The 19584-nt window shown below is 46.8% G+C and overlaps 1 protein-coding gene across 1 annotated transcript in view; it reads right to left on the minus strand.

The window, feature by feature from the left end:
- nomo (nodal modulator) overlaps positions 1-19584 on the minus strand; it is a 132627-nt gene that overhangs the window by 25825 nt on the left and 87218 nt on the right. Inside the window, exons 25-35 of the mRNA XM_039776400.1 lie at positions 18040-18085; positions 16115-16215; positions 14062-14168; positions 13895-13967; positions 10498-10650; positions 8443-8580; positions 8272-8361; positions 2900-3005; positions 2659-2809; positions 2357-2534; positions 18-159 (exon numbers count right to left, since the gene is read on the minus strand). Coding sequence (XP_039632334.1) covers positions 18-159; positions 2357-2534; positions 2659-2809; positions 2900-3005; positions 8272-8361; positions 8443-8580; positions 10498-10650; positions 13895-13967; positions 14062-14168; positions 16115-16215; positions 18040-18085 — 1285 coding nt within the window. The remainder of the gene's footprint in view (positions 1-17; positions 160-2356; positions 2535-2658; positions 2810-2899; positions 3006-8271; positions 8362-8442; positions 8581-10497; positions 10651-13894; positions 13968-14061; positions 14169-16114; positions 16216-18039; positions 18086-19584) is intronic.

Raw genomic sequence — 19584 nt, forward strand, 5'->3', positions numbered from 1 at the left:
CCACAGAAGTCACCCACCGAGACAGGAGACCTTCCCCGAAACCGAGGCCATGAACTGAGTGAAGAGCAAGTCCATCAGAGGTTGGTCCACAACGGTCACCAGCAAAGTCTTGGGCTGCAGCGACAGGCCAGCCTTCATCTCCGACTCGGGCACGTTTACCTGAAACAACAGAGGAAGACAATGTCCGTGGTCACTCGTAATGCAGTCTTAATACGAGCATCAGTCACAACACATGGAGAGCCGTAACAACGTGGCCATTCTTAATGCCATTTGGTGACATAATAGTTCATAATAATTACAATGACATGTCCCTGTTTGCAATGCAAGTCCGGCTCCACGTTGTCTTCGGTCAACTCAGGACAAGCCCAGGGCCCATTTTCACAAATATTGTGGCTTCCACATACTTGAGCTTGTCTACACTACGGGCCGCCATTTTGAAGCTGCTCAAAGTCCACAGTGGGAATGCACCTTGTCCTAAATCCGACCAGAGTCCACTGAAATTGCAGTACTGTAAAGACACCTTCTCTGTGAAGAAATCCCACGCAAGTGTCCAAGTTCTCAAAGCTCACTTTATCCTAGCTGGACATAAAGCATTTTGGGGGATCCATCAGCTCAGGCAAAACCCAAATATTGCAGTCAATCAGCTCCGCATGTCCCACGTGGCACTTTCAATTCATTTGGTGCCTTCCTAGGAAGAAGTGAGGGTTGGGCACCTCACTGGTCCAGGAGACCACAGTCACCAAGAACACCATTGGTAACACACTGTGCTGTACACTGGTCTTGTGTGTGCCTTCTTGAGCAGGGGGACCTTGCAGGTGATTCAAGATGTCAATCCATGACAGCGGAGTGTCTTACCAATGGTGTTCATGGTGACTGTGGTGGTTCCAACTGCCTTTAGATCATTAAGCTCCTCCCGTGCAGTTTTGGGCTGACCCTTCACCTTTCTCATGATCATCCTCACCACCCCATGACGCAAGATCTTGCATGGAGCTCCAGACCGAGGGCGATTGATGGCCATTTTATATTTATCTTCCATTTCCAAATAATCACACCAACAGTCGTCACCTTCCCACCAAGCTTCTTGCTGATGGTCTTGTAGCCCACTCCAGCCTTGTCTCAGATGCCCTTTGACAGCTCTTTGGTGTTGTGCATGGTGGGGGAGAGGGTGGAATGGAAGAAATTGATTCTGTGGACAGATGGGCTTCATACACATCACGAGATGAGATCAGGAGTATCTGAGATTGATTGTAATCTGTGTGCCACATCGTTTGCGTGGAAGTTGCTGGCACAGGCAGGGGGTTGGCGAGTGAAGCCCCTAGTAATATATATATATATATATATATATATATATATATCTATTATAAAGATGTAAATATTGTCGGTGATGCCTGGGGTGGCAACCTGGCCAGGACGCTCAGGAGGACCGGAAGAGGGCTTACGTCCACCTCAGACCACGTGGGGGCAACCACCCTGTTTCCTTTGGGAGCCACGGGTACAGAGCTTTGAAGCTCTACCCTGTAGGGGCCCGTGGTCACCGCTAGGGGGCGCCCTGGTGCCTTGAGAGCCCTGGACCTCACCACTTTCGCCACACTGGGAAGTGCTGGGGGGAAGAGGATCGGGGGCACCCGGAGTGCTTCTGGGTACACAGCCGGTGCTTCCGCCACACAGGGGCGTGTCGACGGAAGGTCACGGAAGGACACCTGGAGCACATCCGGGTGCATATAAAAGGGGCTACCCCCCTTCATATGATGGCGAGAGTTGGGAGTGGACTAGGACACAGCTCGGGAGGAGAGGGCAAGGAGGCGGCCCGAACAGAAAGGCGTTATTGTGTTGTGGCCTTGACTTTGGGGTTTGTACACTGTAAATATGACTAATAAACGTGTCGTGGGTGACACTGACATGTCCGCCTGTCTGTGTCCGGGCTGGCTACCACAATCTATATATTTATCTCCATTATGTAGTGCCTTTCACATCCATCCATCCATCTATCTACACAGAGGACTAGAAGTTTGCGTTGTGCTCTCCAGGCTGCTCTTTCCACACACGACTCACTGGCTTTGTTTTCCACCACCCACATGGCGCCTCTAGAAGAACAGAGTGAAATAAAGCAAACCAAAAAAACCAAACCGAAAACTCCAAACATGACTGATTTCTGACCTAAACTGAGGTTTTCGTTTGTTTCCAAAGGAGGGCGAGCGCATCCTTAAATCATTTATTAAGCACAAGCGTGTTTAGTCTTTGCCCACCCAAGCACAGACAGCAAGCAGCAGCTGGCAAGGGGCTCGTGGCCACCCACTGTGAGCAGACAGGAAGGGCCCCAGGACTCAGCCGAGCGCCCACTCGATGTCACACTTACCTGAACGCTGTAATCTCCCGGCTTGGTCTGGAAGCAGAAGGCCCCCTGAGCATCTGACTCGACGGTCCGAGAGTTGCTTTTGTCTTTGCCCTCAGGAGTCAACACCACTTTGTACCTGCTCATGTGCTTCATGCCTTCTGGCAGGCGGGAGATTAAGATCTGGCCACAGACACTGAACCTGATCAGAAAGGAATAAGAAGAATAAGTTTACACTGTGGTCATCACGAAATGAAGTTAGAAATGTAATAACTCGACTCCCCCCCCACCTACCCACCCACTAAAACTGTACGACTATTCCTCACCCTGCTGTGATGATGTCAGGCAACTGAGGGGTGTTGGGGGCGATCTTGACCGTGATAGGCTCAAAGAACATGAGGTCCTTGTGCGTCCGGATGGAGTAGGAGCCCGCAGTCATGTTCTCGAGGCGGAATGAGCCGTCGGCCTTCGTCATCACTGGATAGAAGAAGTCAAAACACCATCACGACTTGGTCTGGGGGGACAACTCACGGAAAAGGTGCAAGTGCATGGCAATGGCCTTCTCACCTTTGATCTGATTGTTGAGTGTCACTGTGGCATCGGCCACTCCCTCTCCGTCGGGACTGTTTAGGACTCTGCCTGTCACTGAGAAGCCCATGACACGGAAAACAGGCTTAGAGAGAAAGAGAGAAAAGAAATAAGCATTGATAAAAAAAAAAAATAAAAAAGGCAGCAAATCATAAGATTAAAACAAAAGCATTTTCACATTCCCACTTCCGCAGACAACTGTATAGGAGTCAAATCAAAAGCTTAACATCAGGAAATAAAAGCCTGAAATGACAATTAGACCCGGATACACCTGAAAATGTTGCATTTCTTTTAAATCATTTTTCTCAGAACGTATAAATTAAAGGGGCAGTTGATAACGACAGTAACTTTATTTATTATTTAATTTATTAGCTAGTGAGGCGGCAACAACCAGTCAGCATGACCGTCCTGGAAATCCACTTCCGGAACCAATTTAATATAATCCAGGATCACAAGGACCCAATAAGTTTGTGTGTCTCAAGTTGTGCTCCCCATCTATGACAGGTTGAAACTGACCTCAGCTTTAACATTTGAAGTGCACCATGAAATGCAAGGTCTCCATTATATGCCATTTGGTATGGGATTTGTAAAATCAATACTAATGTTTGGCATGCACCATCTGTTAGAATGACAAATGCAATGCATTTCATCACCACAAATGTTTGTGATGCGCCATCTGTTGGAATGACAAAGGCAATGCATTTTATTACAGCAAAATGTTTGTGATGCGCCATCTGTTGGAATGACAAATGCAATGCATTTCATTACCACAAATGTTTGTGATGCGCCATCTGTTGGAATGACAAATGCAATGCATTTCATTACCACAAATGTTTGTGATGCGCCATCTGTTGGAATGACAAAGGCAATGCATTTTATTACAGCAAAATGTTTGTGATGCGCCATCTGTTGGAATGACAAATGCAATGCATTTCATTACCACAAATTTTTTGATGATCCATAGTTTGGAAAGACAGAGACACCTAGCAGCCGGACAAACACACACAGCCACTCATCCTTTTATTAAGGTGGATTACTGTCAAGTGTACAGCGTAAACCGTGAGGATGACCCTCAATATTTTTCTCATTTGTATTTTCTCATTGTGACTTGTTCCGCCTGTGGACTGTTATATATTTATATCTAATATCAGCAGGGGTACCTGGTGCTGCACAAGGATGAAATAAAGTGCAAGTGCAGACACCTCAACTTTCACTGACTAAACCCACCATGGAGAGCAAATCTACCCACCTGTGCCAAGCCCCAGAAAGGTCTCCGAGGGGCACTTACTTAATAAAGTGCAGTCACTAAACAAGTTTTCCAAAAGGGGACAACTTTGAAATGAAACACAGCTGGTGGTCTCCCTCCTGTACAAATGGGGAGATCTGTGCAAAAACTGGCTGTGGGCGTTGTGTGTGCAACGGTGTGCACCTACATGCGGGTCAAACACACAGGCCCACATTCCGCTTTCAGTATTAGATTACAATTTATGTATTCATTAATCTGTTAAGTTATTGCCGCTCTTTTGTTTAGTAATATGTTATTGCACCACATCCTGTTTTGATCCTGCAATTTGGATGTTTCTGCAAAACACGGACAAGGAACAAACACTGTCATACTGTTTACAGAGCAAGAGGCTTGTGTTTGTTTAGTCGAAAAAGTAAGAGTCATGTTTGAGGCCCGCATTTACTACAAGGCTAAAGCAAGAGAGACGCAGACAAGGTGAAAAGTGAAGGAGAACATGGAGTTACAACTCGAGATCAGATGCAATGACAGCCTGACTTGAACAGCAAAGGACAGTGACAGGGAGGGACTTGGGCCGAGCCATTTGATGTCACATAGCCTGCTGAGTGCTTTCATTGATGGGTAAGTGAGCGATCAGTTTGTAAAAGAGAACGGGACACACTTGCCTCCTCTTGTTTACTAAAGTTGATCTCGGAATCCTGGCGCCATATTGAAGTAAAATCAGTTGCACCTAAAAGCGGACGATCAGCCCTTTCTAATGTAGGGGTGGACTTCATCAGTAAGGAGCAGAATATTAGTTATGGCAAATCTCCGACTAATCAAAAACACGTCTGGGTGTGTATGTACGGGTGTGAAAACGCCACCTGTTGGAATGAAAAATGCAATGCAGTGCAAAAAGTGCCATGAAGTGGTAGCTTCGAGAATGGCACCCTTGTTGCTTGTACCACCGCCATTTATTTAAAGCACATTTCCATACATGACAGCGGTGCTTTATAATAAGAATGGCTAACCAGAGCTACAAAAGAAAAGCAAAAACTAGTGTACAATAAGCCAACAAAATTAAATTTTTTTAATAAAAAAAAAAAAAAACAGGTAACACCAATGGTCTGAATTTGAAAAAAATAGCACTTGTCACGCATAACGTCTGGGGACCACCCTCCTGGATCTGATGAGGTAAGCAATGCCACCCCAGGACGAGAGGGGGCGCCGACACCAACATTATCTTCTCCTGCCTCCTCCGCAGCCAAGAGGGATGACTGACAGGAGAAATAGCCCCGCCCACTGAGGGTCCCCAGCACATAAAGCCGACCCGTTCCCAGAAGGTGGCATCAGATGCAAGGCTGACTAACCCAGAGGACGGCGCTCGGTTCCTACTGCCAGCCATGGCGTTTGCCGTTGAGCACTTCAACTTCTGTTTAGATGCTTTCTGTTTCTGTCTTCAGTTCTTATCGGCCCTCTTCTGAGTTTATAATTATATGGGGTTACCGGGGTGGTTTCTTAGTTTGTCCCATTGTAATCAGAATATAGGTTTAATATGTCACTGTGCTCTGTGCAAATATTTTAAATCTGCTTTTCTTTTCTTCTCACATGTACAGCTAAGACAAAGCCAGATTTAGTACAGGGGACCAGCATTTAGAGCTGCTAGGCAAGAATCTTAAGACAAGACAAGTTAAGGACAACTGCGAAATGGGCAACATGGGACTATGTGTGTGTGTCAGAGTCAGCATGACATTGGATCTTCTTTTCCTTGTTTGGAATGGCATGATTCACCTAAGTGGGGGTCTGCACATGGAGAACGAGTATAAAGCCTTAGAACATTCCCCGGCCCACCTTTGAAGTCAACGGACGGATGGAAGTGAACGTCATCAGAGCCTGAAAAATCCTTCCAGCGCAGTGATGAAAACGGCAGACTCTATACATCGAGCGCCCATTACCCAAAGGTCTTGTCATGGCTCCCGTCGTCTGTTATGCCACGTAAACCGTCATTAAAGAAAGCCAAGTTATTTCTCCTATGTGATTTCTTACTGGTGTATCGCCTTTTAATATCATATCTATATAGTTTTGGGTTATGGACCATGCCACAATTACAAAAGAACTCATTCCAACAAAGGGAGCTAGCGCCCCCTGCTGGATAGACCAAGTTATCTGCCTGCCCAATCACCTCTTACACACTTACAATACAAATCAAGAGTCTTCTGCATGGCTGCTTTTGCAGGAGTTTAGTGTGAAACAAACACACACATTGTTAAAGGGATAAAGAGAACAAATCCTAAGTGGGGTCGATTCAAGGAGCTGGAAATCGGCGATCGTTACCAGCCCTAAAAAAAAAAACCTGATCAGAGCTTCCCTACAGCGACGTCAGAGGTGTTTAGATCAACAGGTCCATTCCAATGACATGACACTTCTACACCGAGGTGCCAGCAGTGGACCACTAGGTCATGATTTCTGGTGGATTAGGCCAGCCGGCAGGGGGGGGTGTGTGTGTGTGTGTGTGTGTGTGTGTGTGTGAATAGGCTGAACGTAGTCGCTCCTCCGAAAACCCCTCTTAAGCAGTGATTCACTGGGAAACCAATAGTTTTTTTATCTCCTCTTCGCCTGCTTCTGCATGATCTCCACGGCACTTCACAGATTTAAAAAGCCTGTACTGCAGCTCTCCTTATGTCTCGCTGCCTTGTCTCCCTTTCTCATTTTCAGGTCCTGTTGGGGCTCCCGCTCCCAAGGCGTGCAGAAAAAGGAAGATTTTTCTATTCTTTTAATTGAGAGACGGAGCTGTGCCATCTGGGTTGACACGGAGCCCGCACCTCTCCTGAAGGAGACTCATATTTGTTTGAAGTGTTTGAATATCGTTGTCGTCTCTGGAATCTCCCGACTGTTTTTGTGCAACTTTGTGACCCAAGCGTGACAATACACATACACCATACTGCCAAAAGTATTGGGACGCCTGCCTTTACACACACGTGAACTTCAATGACATCCCACTCTTAACATGGAGTCGGCCCACCCTGTGCAGCTCTAACAGCTTCAGCTCCTCTGGGACGGCTTTTCCCACGAGGTGTAGGGTTGTGTGTTTATGGGAATGTCTGACCAGGAGAGCACTGGTGAGGTCGGGTGCTGATGTTGGACGAGAAGACCCGGCTCGCTCACAGTCTCTCTAAGGTGTTCTGCCGGGTTGAGGTCAGGGCTCTGTGCAGCCCACCAAACTCGCTCCTCCATGTCTTTACAGACCCTGCTTTGTGCTCTGGTGTGTGTCCAGTCATGTTGCCATCCCCACAAAGTTGGGAGCATGAAATTGTCCAAAATGGCTTTGTATGCTGAAAAGTGTTTACAGGTACTTTCACTGGAACTAAGGGGCCAAGTCCAACCCCACACCATAATCCCCTCTCCACCATACTTTCCACTTGGCACAATGCAGTCAGGCGAGTACCGTTCTCCTGGCCAGACTCGCCCATCAGATCACGTGATTCGCCACTCCAGAGGACACGTCTGCACTGCTCGAGAGTCCAGTGGCGGGCAGTGTGGTGGGCTTTACACCACTGCATCCGGTGATGTCAGGCTTGGCTGCAGCTGCTCGGTTTCCATGAAGCTCTCTCTCTCTACGCTGCACTGTTCTTGAGCTTTTGGGGGTCTGTAGCTATTGATTCTGCAGAAAGTTGTCAACTACTGCCCACCTCAGCATGTGTTGTCCCCGCTCTGTGATTTGACGTGGCCTACCGCTTTGTGGCTGACTTGCTGTTGTTCCCAATTCCTTCCACTTTGTTATAAGACCACTGACAGCTGATCGTGGAATATTTAGTAGCGAGGACATGTCACGAATGAACTTATGGTACGGGTGGCATCCTATCACAGTACCAGGCTTGAATTCACCGAGTTTCTCCTGAGAGCGGCCCACTCTGTCATAAATGTTTGTAGAAGCCGTCTGCATGCCGAGGTGCTCGATGTTACACACCCGTGGCCATGACAGTGACTGGACCATCTGAATTCAATGATTTTTTAGGGGGTCCCCAATACTTTTGGCAATATAGTATACATATGAGGCATTGTCATCTGTGGATGCCGTCTACCAGTCTCGTGTTACGTATATCAAAGATGCCCACGCTAGACTCCTCACCTCCAGCTTCAAGCTGTCGTGCTCCACTTTGAACTCCATCCGAGACGGCGCAACGTCAAATGTGATCCTCTCCCCCCGATAGAAAGGCACCTAGAAGCAAGAAGACAATTCAACGAACTGCACAGGAGGACAACAGTCAGCCCGCAAGGGGATAAAGGGTCAAGCACTCACCACGGTATATTCACCACTGGGCAAAGATGGAAAAGTGAATGTGCCGTCTTCCCGGGACAGGACACTGCAGAGATACGCCAGGGACTCCTCTTCTGTGGGGTACCCATCCAGGGGGGCCGTGCTGCAGCCGGAGACATCCTGTGAACAGAAGACGACAAAGTGGCTCCGTTACCGAGGACTTGCCTGCCATGGGGTTTACCGTTTCACTCCGATACGCCAAAGACAATAAACTTCAGGATGACACAAGCATGCAGGCACTTGACGAGTATTAAAATGGCGGCTCAATGGCAACCTGCGTTCCAAAGGGTAACCGACAGTTTGAAACTGGCCGTGGTGTGTGTGTGTGTGTATGCGAGTGGGACCCTGCAATGGGCTGGCACCGTGCCCTCGGCTGGTTTGTGCTTTGACCCCAGTGCTGCTGGGAATGGCGCCCAATCCCTACAGCCCTGCAAAAGATCAAGTGGGTCACCAGGTGGCGTGATGTCAATTCTTGGTATCTATGTGCTGCTTGAAACTCCATCTAAATAAAGGAGGGCAACATGCTGGCATCATAAAAATGTACAAGACCCAACAGTTCAATCGACTGCAACACACTGGCACTCGAAATCAAAAGACAAGCAGCCCGCCAGCACAGTCAGAAACAATGCAATTCAGAAATGGCTGGCGTTCTGAACCCTGGGGTCTTCTGTCCCATCAGGTGGAGCTGGCAAGGAATACAAGACATAAAAAGAATGGCAAAGATGCACGGGAAAGTTGTGGTGATGAATTGGAATGAATTACAAAGCCCCTCTCTGCCATGAAAATGAACTTCATCCCCAAAAAACCACTGCATGTCAGCCCTGCCACCACAGGACCTGCTGACGTCATTTCAGTGATCACACGGGTGAGAGTGACAATGAGGACAAGCCTGGAGGTCACTCTGTCACGCTGACTGAGTTACAATAGAGAGGTGAAGAAGGCGTCAGGGTGCCCAATAAAGTCGAGCAAGCGTCAGGAGCGTCTCCTAAAGTGGATTCAGCTGCGGGCACCACCAGGGCAGAGCCTAACTCAGGAATGGCAGCAGGAAGGTGCGAGTCAGGCAAGGATGGAGGAGGATGGCCTGGTGGGTGTCAAAAAGGACAGCAAAGAAGCCAAGAAAAACGTCAGGGACAGACTGATATTCTGGGATTGGACGGCTGGGGTCAAGTCATTTTCTCTGATGAATCCCCTTTCCAATTGTCCAGAGAAGAAAAGCTGTGTGCTACCATAAGTCCCGTGTCAGGCCAACAGTAAAGCATCCTGAGACCACTCAAGTCAGCCGAGGCAGTGCAGGGCTCACTCACAACTTGGCCTAAGAACACAGCCATGAATAAAGAATGGGACCAAAACATCCTCTGAGAGCAACTTCTACCGACCACCCAACAACAGTTTGGTGACCAACATGACGGAGCACCGGGCCATAAAGCCAAAGTGAAAACTAAGTGGCTCGAGGAACAATACACTGAAATTTGGGGTCCATGCCCAGGAAACTCCCCAGACCTTCATAATCCCATTAAGAACGTGTGGTCAATCCTCAAGAGGCGGGTGGACAAACACAAGCCATCAGTTAGGATTTGGCCCAGAAGTTGATTGCCAGCATGCCAGGGTGAATGGCAGAGGTCTTGAAAAAGAAAGAAGGGCCAGCACTGCAAATATGGACTCTTATCATTAACTTCACGTCATTGTCAATCAAAGCCGTTGAAACTTCTGAGCTGCTTGTAATTCTACTTGAGTATCCCATAGAAACATCTGCCACAAAGATCTAAAAACACTGACACAGCAGACTTTGTGAACACAAACATGGGGGTCCTCCTCCAAACTTTGGGCCACGACTTTACATTTCCTGTTCCTAATGTTCACGTTAAAGATAACCCATGGCTTTGATGAACAAGTCAGTCCAGAAGGTCAGAAGGAGTCCCAAATCCTAGCAAAAGCTCCAATGGACACAGAGGTGTGTGGCAGGTGGGCAGCTACATGGCAACACTTGAGAGCTCCACTGAAGACTCACCCACACCCGCAGCCCACCCTCCAGCTTACCTCTCTGTTGACACTCCTGGAGAACAGCAGGAAGGCCACTTCTTTCATCGGCTCTCCATCGCTCTTCACGGCCCCGGAGACGTCGTACCCTTTAACCATCAGGGGCTCGGCTGCCTGGGCGTTAGAGTTTGACACCCGGACTGATGTTGTGCTCTAAAAGAGAGGTACACTTGAACGCACATCACAGAGGGCAGCTTCAACAAAGATTAAAATCTCACGGCACCATGACTGAAAGCTTACACGGAGAGTTGGAATGGAGGTCTAGCAGATCTTCAGTGGGAGTGGAACCAATGTGTTCGGATATAGCGCCCCTCGTATGATAAGCGGACCACTGAGCGGGGGTCACTGGGGCTCTCTGCTGGTCTTAATGAAGAGCTGTCAGCCTTACATAAGGAGTACTAATGAAGTACAAAGTGAAGATGAGGAAAGACGCGTGAAGACAGCAATGGGTGACCCAACGCTTCTTCTGGTCTACCACTGTCGAGACAAACGTATTACTGGTATGCCCAGAGAGGTTAGGAGCGGGCGCTGATGCAGTGCATTGTCACACTCACCACATGACAAACCACTTCAGGATCCGAGTGTAGTCATGCAACGGGCGACACCTCAGCACCACTCAAGTTCAGACGGAATGGAACAGTCGGAGGTTTTTTTTTTTTTTTTATGGTGACTGGAGTGCCAATTCTGCCACCAAAACCCCAGGTCCTTCCCTGCAGGTTGGAGGGCCAACTGTACATGCAGGGCTGGCTACAGATTAACGTCATACCCAGGAGGGAGCAATTGCAGGTAAAGGGCACTGCTCAGGGGCCCAACGAAGTAGAGTCACTTTTGCCGTTTACAGGATTTGGTCCGATTACCAGTGCAGATTTCCCAACTTTAGAGCCACCACATACTGTGGACGAGTGGAAAACACATTTCAACTTACAAGACGAAACAAGAAATGCGACTGTGTGTCAGTGTATTAGCGTCTTAAAGGCAAAATCTGCCTATGGACCTGGATGTGAGTGGTGTGCAAGAATATTACCCAGAATGCAGTGCGATTCAACCCGACTGGCGAGTCCAGTGCAGGTCAAAGCACATCTGGAGTCCTGGGCGGGGCTGACAGACGACGGCTCTCATTATCCGTAGCAGGTAACCCAGATTGGTAGATTCTGCCAAGCTGTGGTGTGCAGCACCGTCTGTCCTTTCAATAGCGCAAATTGGGCTTTAAGGACGACTCAGTTATCATCAAAGCTCAACAGCAGGGAAGGGGGGACCCCCCCCACAGAGTTTACCTTCTTCTAAAGCCTACCCGTTATCATCATAGTTAGACAACTGGGGTGGGATCCTCTCTTGGTGTCCAGAACACGCCTGTATTCAGAATCACAAATGGTGCCCCCCCCCTTTACCACAGACATCATCATCATACTTTATAAGCTTCTCCTCTTTAGCATCCGGAGGACACGGACCCTTAACTTTCACAAAAAGTGTCAGCGGCGGCCACCGATGTCGCCTAATAGAGTGACCCGCTCTGGCCGAGTCAATGGAAACAGGAATGTGGGATGCGAAGCAGCAGCGTCCTGTGCTGTGTGTGCTCAGGGGCGCAAGGCGATGAGGATTGTCCTGTTATCGGAATCCATTTGAGCAGCAGAGTGTTGAGCATTTTGACGGATAAGAGGGGTGTCTGTGCACACAATTAATGATTGACTACTATATTAATCTGGTCAGTTAAGTAGCAGAGGGGGTTGTTAATCAGTTTCAGCTGCTGTGGTGTTAATGAAATTAACAACAGATGAACTAGAGGGTCAACAATGAGATGACCCCCAAAACAGGAATGAATGGTTTAACAGGTGGAGGCCACTGACATTTTTCCCTCCTCATCTTTTCTGACTGTTTCTTCACTAGTTTTGCATTTGGCTACAGTCAGTGTCACTACTGGTAGCATGAGGCGATACCTGGACCCTACAGAGGTTGCACAGGTAGTCCAACTTCTCCAGGATGGCACATCAATACGTGTCATTGCCAGAAGGTTTGCTGTGTCTCCCTGCACAGTCTCAAGGGCATGGAGGAGATTCTAGGAGACAAGCAGTTACTCTAGGAGAGCTGGAGAGGGCCATAGAAGGTCCATAACCCATCAGCAGGACCAGTATCTGCTCCTTTGGGCAAGGAGGAACAGGATGAGCACTGCCAGAGCCCTACAAAATGACCTCCAGCAGGCCACTGGTGTGAATGTCTCTGACCAAACAACCAGAAAGACTTCATGAGGGTGACCCAAGGGCCCCATGTCCTCTAATGGGCCCTGAGCTCACTGCCCAGCAGCATGCAGCTCGATTGGCATTCGCCATAGAATACCAGAATTGGCAGATGCACCACTGGTGCCCTGTGCTTTTTACAGATGAGAGCAGGTTCACCCTGAGCACGTGACAGAAGTGAAAGGGTCTGGAGAAGCCATGGAGAACATTATGCTGCCTGTAACATCATTCAGCATGAGCAGTTTGGTGGTGGGTTAATGATTGTCTGGGGAGGCATATCCATGGAGGGTCACACAGACCGCTACAGGCTTGACAAAGGCACCTTGGCTGCCATTAGGTATCAGGATGAAATCCTTGGACCCATTGTCAGACCCTATGCTGGTACAGTGGCTCCTGGTGCACGACAATTCCTGGCCTCATGTGGTGAGAGTATGCAGGCAGTTCCTGGAGGATGAAGGAATTGATACCATTGACTGGCCACCACACTTTCCTGACCTAAATCCAATAGAACACCTCTGGGACATTATGTTTTGGTCCATCCAATGCCACCAGGTTGCACCTCAGACTGTCCAGGAGCTCAGTGATGCCCTGGTCCAGATCTGGGAGGAGATCCCCCACAACACCATCTGTCACCTCATTAGAAGCATGCACCGATGTTGTCAGGCATGTATACAAGAACACAGGGGCCATACAAAGTGCTGCGTACAATTTGGAGTTGCTGCAATTCAATTTGGGCAAAATGGACTACGCCTGCCACATAATTTTCACTCTGATTTTTGGGGTCTTTGAATTCAGGGCTCTGTAGGTTGATCATTTTCATTTCCATCAAGCGATGTGGCATCCTTTCGTTCCTAACACATTACCCAGTCTATATCAGTATAGATATCCAGGAGGAATTGAGATCTGATGTGTTTTCAAAGTGTTCCTTTAATTTTTGAGCAGTTTATATATAATATATATATATATATATAAATAATATATATTATATATATTATATATATATATATATATAATAAAATATATATATATATATATATATATATAATATATATATATATATATATATATATATATATATATAATATATATATATATATATATATATATATATATATATATATATATATATATAAAATAAAAAAAACACTGTACAGTTAGGCACTCACCTCTTGCAAGATCCATGCTGGGTGCGTTGCATGTACTTCATAACTTCCCGGGAGAACTTTTGAGAAGGTGTACCTGTCAAAACACACACGCGCACACACACACCAGGTCTTCAGTATGCATTTGGCTCAAATCCAGTCGAGTAAAGTGCCACTGCAGCACCACTCACCTGCCCCCTGGCTGCGTCTGCGTGCGCTGCAGGTCCACATCTGAGCCGATCTTCTTCAAGGACACCTGGACTCCTGAAGGACCCTGCTCCTGGCCTTTACTTATGACCTAAAAGGCATAAACACTGAAGAATAATCAAGTGTCGCCTCACAATGGATTATAAGCTGACCTCAGGGAAGGCTGGGTATTGGACGCGATTGGCCCGAGGACCCACAGGGGGTTTAAAAGGACCCCCGCACATAAAACAACGGGAACGTTTTTAGTGGCACAGAATCACGGATTTTCAGATTTAGCTAGTTTAAATAACTCAACCCAGGAGACGCCGCTTTTCAGATTAGGTGCTACCTTGAAACATGGAGGTCCACACCTGGGCTCTGCTTGACAGGGTTATGGACGGAGTGGAGCTCAAAACACATGACACACGTGAGTCAGGCATGTTTTGAAATGCCTACAAAAAGCTGTCACACCCCTGTGAAAAGTTTTAACATTTATCAAATAAATAAGCAAGAACGTCACAATGCAATCACCAAGTGAGAAGAATCTCTCGATATATAGATATATATATATTTTTTCATGGCATTTGTAGTCTGAATCACAATCTGATTGTATGGTAACGATCAACGAGCAAATCATGGAATGTGAGTGTGTACGCCTGATGAGCCCAGAATTAGGGTAAAACACGTGTCACATACTCGTTGCATTATTTGACAGTAAAACTATTCTCTATATATATATATATATATATATATATATATATATATATAAATAAATAAATAAAATACCACGTCTGTCCGTTTTTCACGAGACAACTACTTAACGATATAGAATTCGCTTGAACCTTCCACTTGATTTTTCGACTTCTCTCATGGCGATAAGTATCAAAGTTCTCTTGCGGTACCAATTTATTTGCGCAAATCCGAGTGATACTCAGCGGGCCGAGAAGAGATGGCTGGGTCCCTCCTCACTCACGTATCAGCCTCGTGGTGTGTACCTTACCTCTGCTTAGCAAGCAAACGAGAGAACTACTTAACAGATTTAGATCTTTTTTTGTTTCTAGAATTTGCTTGAACATTCCGGTTGATTCTGCAACCTCTCTAATCGCGCTAAGGATCATACAGTGGTGTGAAAAACTATTTGCCCCCTTCCTGATTTTTTATTCTTTTGCGTGTTTGTCACACAAAATGTTTCTGATCATCAAACACATTTAACCATTAGTCAAACATAACACAAGTAAACACAAAATGCAGTTTTTAAATGATGGTTTTTATTATTTAGGGAGAAAGAAAATCCAAACCTACATGACCCTGTGTGAAAAAGTAATTGCCCCCTTGTTCAAAAATCACCTAACTGTGGTGTATCACACCTGAGTTCAATTTCCTGATTACTGCCACACCTGTTTCAATAAAGAAATCACTTCAATAGGAGCTGCCTGACACAGAGAAGTAGACCAAAAGCACCTCAAAAGCTAGACATCATGCCAAGATCCAAAGAAATTCAGGAACAAATGAGAACAGAAGTAATTGAGGTCTATCAGTCTGGTAAAGGTTATTAAGCCATTTCTAAAGCTTTGGGACTCCAGCGAACCACAGTGAGAGTCATTATCCACAAATGGGAAAAACATGGAACAGTGGTGAACCTTCCCAGGAGTGGCCGGCCGACCAAAATGACCCCAAGAGCGCAGAGACGACTCATCCGAGAGGTCACAAAAGACCCCAGGACAACGTCTAAAGAACTGCAGGCCTCACTTGCATTAATTAAGGTCAGTGTTCACGACTCCACCATAAGAAAGAGACTGGGCAAAAACGGCCTGCATGGCAGATTTCCAAGACGCAAACCACTGTTAAGCAAAAAGAACATTAGGGCTCGTCTCAATTTTGCTAAGAAACATCTCAATGATTGCCAAGACTTTTGGGAAAACACCTTGTGGACTGATGAGAAAAAAGTTGAACTTTTTGAAAGGCAAATGTCCCGTTACATCTGGCGTAAAAGGAACGCAGCATTTTAGAAAAAGAACATCATACAAAGAGCCGATTTTTAAAGTTGGGCCTACTTACCACTCCAGAGATAGAAAATCCAGTGAAGACGAAATTGATGTCTTCTCCTTTTGTGCAGATATCTGTCATCCCATCCACGTGGAGGTCGACGCTTGTAGGTTCTGTAAGGCAGAATTAAGGAGCAACACTCAAAACCTGCTTTTGAGTCCCCATAAGACCCTTCCGCTCTACAACGCCAAAAAATGAGCAGCATGAAGGTCTACAACAGAAGCCTCAGGCCAGTGGCTGCGGGTTTGCGTTCAGGCCACTTTCTTAACGATTAAACACTCCCTGCTGTATCACCGAATGAACGAGTTTGGCTTACATTTTTCCGTATTCACTTGTCAAGAATCGCAACCCTGAATTGCTCCTTTTTACTTCAACCTTCAGCCAGCCGATGCTGTATGTCAGGGGGTTTTGGCTGCAGGTCTTCGATTCAGAAGGTGGGATTTGAGTGAATGTGTTCCACTTTTGTGCTCCACTCTCATTATGCAGAACTCAGTTCACAATGCGTCTTGGACAGCACGAGCATACGACTGGAATACTGACGCGTTTCTCAACCTTTCTGGTGTTGTGACCCACCAATGGGGCGAGTCAGGCACAATCATGAAAGTGGGGTGGAGGGCCCCCCGGTAAATCAAGCGTGATCTCCCTTGGCGAACTGAGCGTGGGTGGGAGACCCACCACAGTCCAATACCATTATAAACAATAGCAACTCGGGACACATCAGCGGCAGCCTGCCACCCAGTGGTTGAGAAACACTGAATTGTGCAATGCAAGTCTTTTGAGATTTTTTTTCATCAATGTACTGCTGCTATTTGCTGTCCCTTCTGAAGCCCACCATGTCAGAAACTTTACCTGCGCCTTCCAAACCAACTTCAGATTCTACATTTTTCTCAGCCATCACTAGGCACACAACAAAGGGTTTTATAAAGATTCTGCATCAGCCTTGTCCTTCCAAACAAGAGGTCTTGAAGAGCATTTTTGACATTTGGTGCTTGTGCGTTTTTAAATGAGATATTTAGAGCTTTTGAAGGCAAACACCATATTTGGGCCTGTGTAGGCCAAAGCCTGCCTGGGGTGAGGCCTACTTTAGGCCAGCTAGGGAAGGCCTGGCCTGGTTTAGTGGAATGCATAGATTTCCGGACACAAGAAGATGACGCACTTACTGGATGGTCGTCATCTCCCCCATAACCCTCCTCAGAACCACAGCGTACAGATGTTTAATGAGATAAGCCCTAAAATGGCTGCTCTGACAAACACAAGAAACTTGGGTATGTCGCACAACATGACAGACATGCAATGCAGAGGCAGATAAACACTACCAGATGTATGCAATTTGATTGGCACATCAACAGAGCAGCCCTCTGAAGTTCAACTCTGATTACTCTAGTCAGGAATGAACCGCACAGGACTCTGGGTAATACCCTTAAAGAAGTGGGTAGAGCTCCTCCACACTGATCAAGTACAAAGTCCATACACAAAGATCGCACCTATCAGACACGAGTATGTGACACAAACTCACATTTCCCTTTTGTGCACACGTTTTAGGTTTGAAGTTTTCCATTGATTTTTAGCGTCCCGACAAAACAGGCCGTTTGGAAATCCATAGCAGTAGAAGAACTTCTTCCACTGGACCAGACCACCCCCCAACAGCCAGGGACATTTTCTAAGTGAGGAATGCATGATAGTCACGTGAGATGATTTGCACACCACGAGCTGCAGACAGGAACTGAACTAATGGCCTTGGCGTTGAAAGTGTCGCTCTTTAGCTGCAAGACCACTCAAACCACCAGGACCACTAGGGTCAGGCTGGCCGTCTCATTCGTACTCGTCATTTGAATCGCTGCTGTGCTATTATGAGCTTTTACATATCTGTAATAATGGTGGCCATCTTCTTGGATGAACGTTTCCTTCATTGTGTCCCGTTTTCTCGCTTTACTCACCAAAGCTCCATCCCAGGGGCGGCTCGATTTTCAACACAAAGTCACCCTGTAGAAAACAAAAAACAGTTAAGGGTATGCTGCACACAGCCTCCCGACGAGGGGCACAAGTCAGAAAGGCTGGATGGTGCCCACTATGAGGGAAATGGGGGAAAGACAGAAAAAAAAAAAGTGGACAAGACATGGCCCCCCTGGATCACCAAGCAGCAGACCACAGGTTTGAAGGTGGGCCACCTCAACCCAATCAAATGAAAAAAATCAGCAAGACAATCATTACAAAACAACAAACGCCAAAGGCCTCAAGCCAAGTTCACTCATTTCAATCTTCTTGTGCTTCTGCAGATCAAAGTGAGGGGCAGCCGTTCCCCTCGGTGGGTTATTAAAAGACTGACAAGGTAGAAAATGGAGGCCTGATGTAACATTCAGGTGCGTAGGAGGACAGTGCAGGTACTCTGGCCCTCGATAGACTGAGTTCAGTTGGTCGTTTCTAGAACCTTCTCAATCCGTTTCAGGGCTGTGGAGGCCAAAGATTACCTGACCAGGACTGGGCAGGACTCTAGTCCAGTGTGTCCTGAACTGTGTACCCTACCTAAGTGTCTATTGAGCCCCTTGGAGACTCACCACCGACAGCCATAGTGGAGTAATGGCAATTGGTTAAACGGTCCACAGCAACCCACCGTGAAACCCTTCACAAACCATGAGCGACACTTTACCGCTGAATACAACGGTGAATCAGGACCCTGCAGGACTCAAAAGGTGACCCAAAGTTTAACACTAGAACAATCGAGACGAGAACAGGCCATTCAGCCCAACAAAGCTCGCCAGTTCTCTCCACTTATTTCTTCCAAAAAAACATCAAGTTGAGTTTTGAAAGTCCCTAACGTCTTACTGTCCACCCACACTACTTGGTCGCTTATTCCAAGTGTCTATCGTTCTTTGTGTAAAGAAAAACTTCCTAATGCTTCTGTGAAATTTCCCCTCCACAAGTTTCCAGCTGTGTCCCCGTGTTCTTGATGAACTTAGTTTAAAGTCACCGTCTCAATCCACTGGACTCAATCCCTTCATAGTTTTGCACACTTCAGTCAGGTCTCCACTTAATCTTCTTTTGATTAAACTGTAAAGGCTCAGTTCTTTTAATCTTTCCTCATAATTCAACCCCTGTAGCCCTGGACTCAGCCTAGTCGTTCTTTTCTGGACCTTCTCTAGTGCTGTTATGTCCTTTTTGTAGCCTGGAGACCCAAACTGCACCCAAACACCAGATGAGGTCTCACCAGTGTGTTATAAAGGTGGAGCAGAACCTCTTGTGACTTGTACTCCACACGTCAAGGTGCTATATAACCGGACATTCTGTTAGGTATCATTGTCCACTATGACTCTCAAGTCCTTCTCATAGGACGTACTTTCGATCTTCAGACCTCCCACTGCGTATTCACACCTAACAAGACCTAAACGTAACTCAAGACTTTGGCTCAACTCTTTTAATCTTTCCTCATAACTCATCCCCTGCAGCCCTGGAGTCACCGTAGTTGCTCTTCTCTGGACCTTCTC

The sequence above is a fragment of the Polypterus senegalus genome, chromosome 13 (assembly GCF_016835505.1).
Source record: "Polypterus senegalus isolate Bchr_013 chromosome 13, ASM1683550v1, whole genome shotgun sequence".
Lineage (NCBI taxonomy): Eukaryota > Metazoa > Chordata > Cladistia > Polypteriformes > Polypteridae > Polypterus > Polypterus senegalus.